We start from the raw sequence: 1,808 nt of genomic DNA, 5'->3' as shown, positions 1-1,808 counted from the left end.
AAGTATAATCACAAAATGATAATTTAAGATGAAATGGATGGCAAATTTGCCATCTTAATACATCAGTCTTTAATTCTGAAATGACAAATAGTATAATTGTTTGTTTACACCATGAATATTGACAACTATTAGCCCAAACTTCGTTTTTGAAATTTGTTTTTATGAAGTGTATTATAGTTGCAATTGCTGAGTTGCTCCTACAGTGCTAACCAAAAGAGCACTGTACAAAGAACCCTGACTTGAATACGGCTTCAAAACTTGAATAAAAATAAATATACCTTATTTAAATGGAATCCATCACTTTTGGTGCCATCTGGTGCATCTCTGAACAGTACCGGTTATTTAAAAGGTTAAATGTTCTCAGTTGAGCCTCGTAGAACTTGACAATGTTGTACTTTTGTTTTCACCGCCAAAGAAAGTACTTTTACATTTAATGCTGCTTCTTATAATACCTTGATGGAGCTCTAAATTAAATTTAGATAGGACTGAGCATTGTTAAATAAATTCCCGTTTGCAGTGGTCAAAGTCATGTTTTCATGCTGCTATATCTCTGTGATTTGCCTGACATTTTCGCTTCCTCTCTATTGGGCTTCTGTTCTTTTCTTATAGATGGAAGACTCACAAATGGCGCAGATGCCAATTAGTTCCGTGGAGCGTGCAACAGGACAGCCCTGGAGCACAGGAAGGCTGTGGGCCTGGACGACAGGCAAGAGGTGGGAGGCCCCATTGCACAGTTCATTTCTGCAGCATCGCTAGGTTTAACCACTATCTTGATATGTTTGTCACTTTGATGCCATTCTTCGCAAACAGAGCAGAGCGGATGTGAATCTGCTATGACCAATTCTACAAAACACTGTAACATGGAAACTTATCAACTTATCTTTTTAAATTGTGTCTGTTGTTCTTTGGCATTAGCTTATAACTCTTGAATTTTCCTCTCATTCATATGTGGAAGAAAATCAGACTAAGCTTTCAGTTATGACATAGATGGTACACTAAAGCTTGTTTTTTTTGTTCCTATTTATTTATTTATGTTTTGGTTTTATTTTGTTTCTGAGGCAAGGTCTTGCTCTGTTGTCCTAGAATGCAGTGGCTTCATCATAATTCACTGCAACCTCAAACTCCTGACTCAAGCAGTCCTCCTGCCTCAGCTTCCCAACTAGCTGGGATGACAGGTGTGCATCACCATGCCCCGCTCATTTTTCTATTTTTTTGTACAGACAGGAACTTTCTTTTTCTCAGACTGGTCTCAAACTCCTGGCCTCAAATGACCCTCCCACCTCAGCCTTCCAAAGTGCTAAGATTACAGGCTTGAGCCACCATCCCTGGCCTTTTTGTTCCTTTTTAATTCTCTAATACTTTTGCCTACCACCTTAGCAATTAGATTTGTACCTACTTGTCTACATGCATGCATACAATGTGATATAATTGGTTAACTTTCTCAGAATTTCTCAGTAATATTCCAAATACTGTCATGGCTATCTACAATTCTGTTCATATTCAGTTCTGATTTTTAAACAGCAGATTTGTTTACTCAAAATCTGTAATATGTGAACTGCAATCTGTCGGCACCACTAAATAACATGAAATCTTGCAGAAATGGGTGATGGGGATGTTTCAAACTTGCCATAATTATTTGCTAGATATTATAGGGAATACATAAATCCCAAGCTTTGGAATATATTGTTTATATATTTACTAAGTTCAGTTTTTAAAGCAGTACATGATTATTTTTACTCATATTTATTTTTAGCATACAGTTCTAGCTCTATACTTAAAATATAGCTTAATATGTAATTGAATATGCA

The 1,808-nt window shown here is 36.4% G+C and overlaps 1 protein-coding gene across 1 annotated transcript in view; it reads left to right on the top strand.

The window, feature by feature from the left end:
• Positions 1-1,808, top strand: part of THSD7A (thrombospondin, type I, domain containing 7A) — a 330,982-nt gene that overhangs the window by 236,932 nt on the left and 92,242 nt on the right. The window contains exon 8 of the mRNA XM_012638737.1: positions 604-713. Within this exon, the coding sequence (XP_012494191.1) occupies positions 604-713 (110 nt within the window). The remainder of the gene's footprint in view (positions 1-603; positions 714-1,808) is intronic.

This window comes from Propithecus coquereli, unplaced genomic scaffold (assembly GCF_000956105.1).
Source record: "Propithecus coquereli isolate 6110/MARCELLA unplaced genomic scaffold, Pcoq_1.0 Scaffold133, whole genome shotgun sequence".
Classification (NCBI taxonomy): Eukaryota; Metazoa; Chordata; class Mammalia; order Primates; family Indriidae; genus Propithecus; species Propithecus coquereli.
This window is presented reverse-complemented; position numbering and strand designations above follow the sequence as displayed.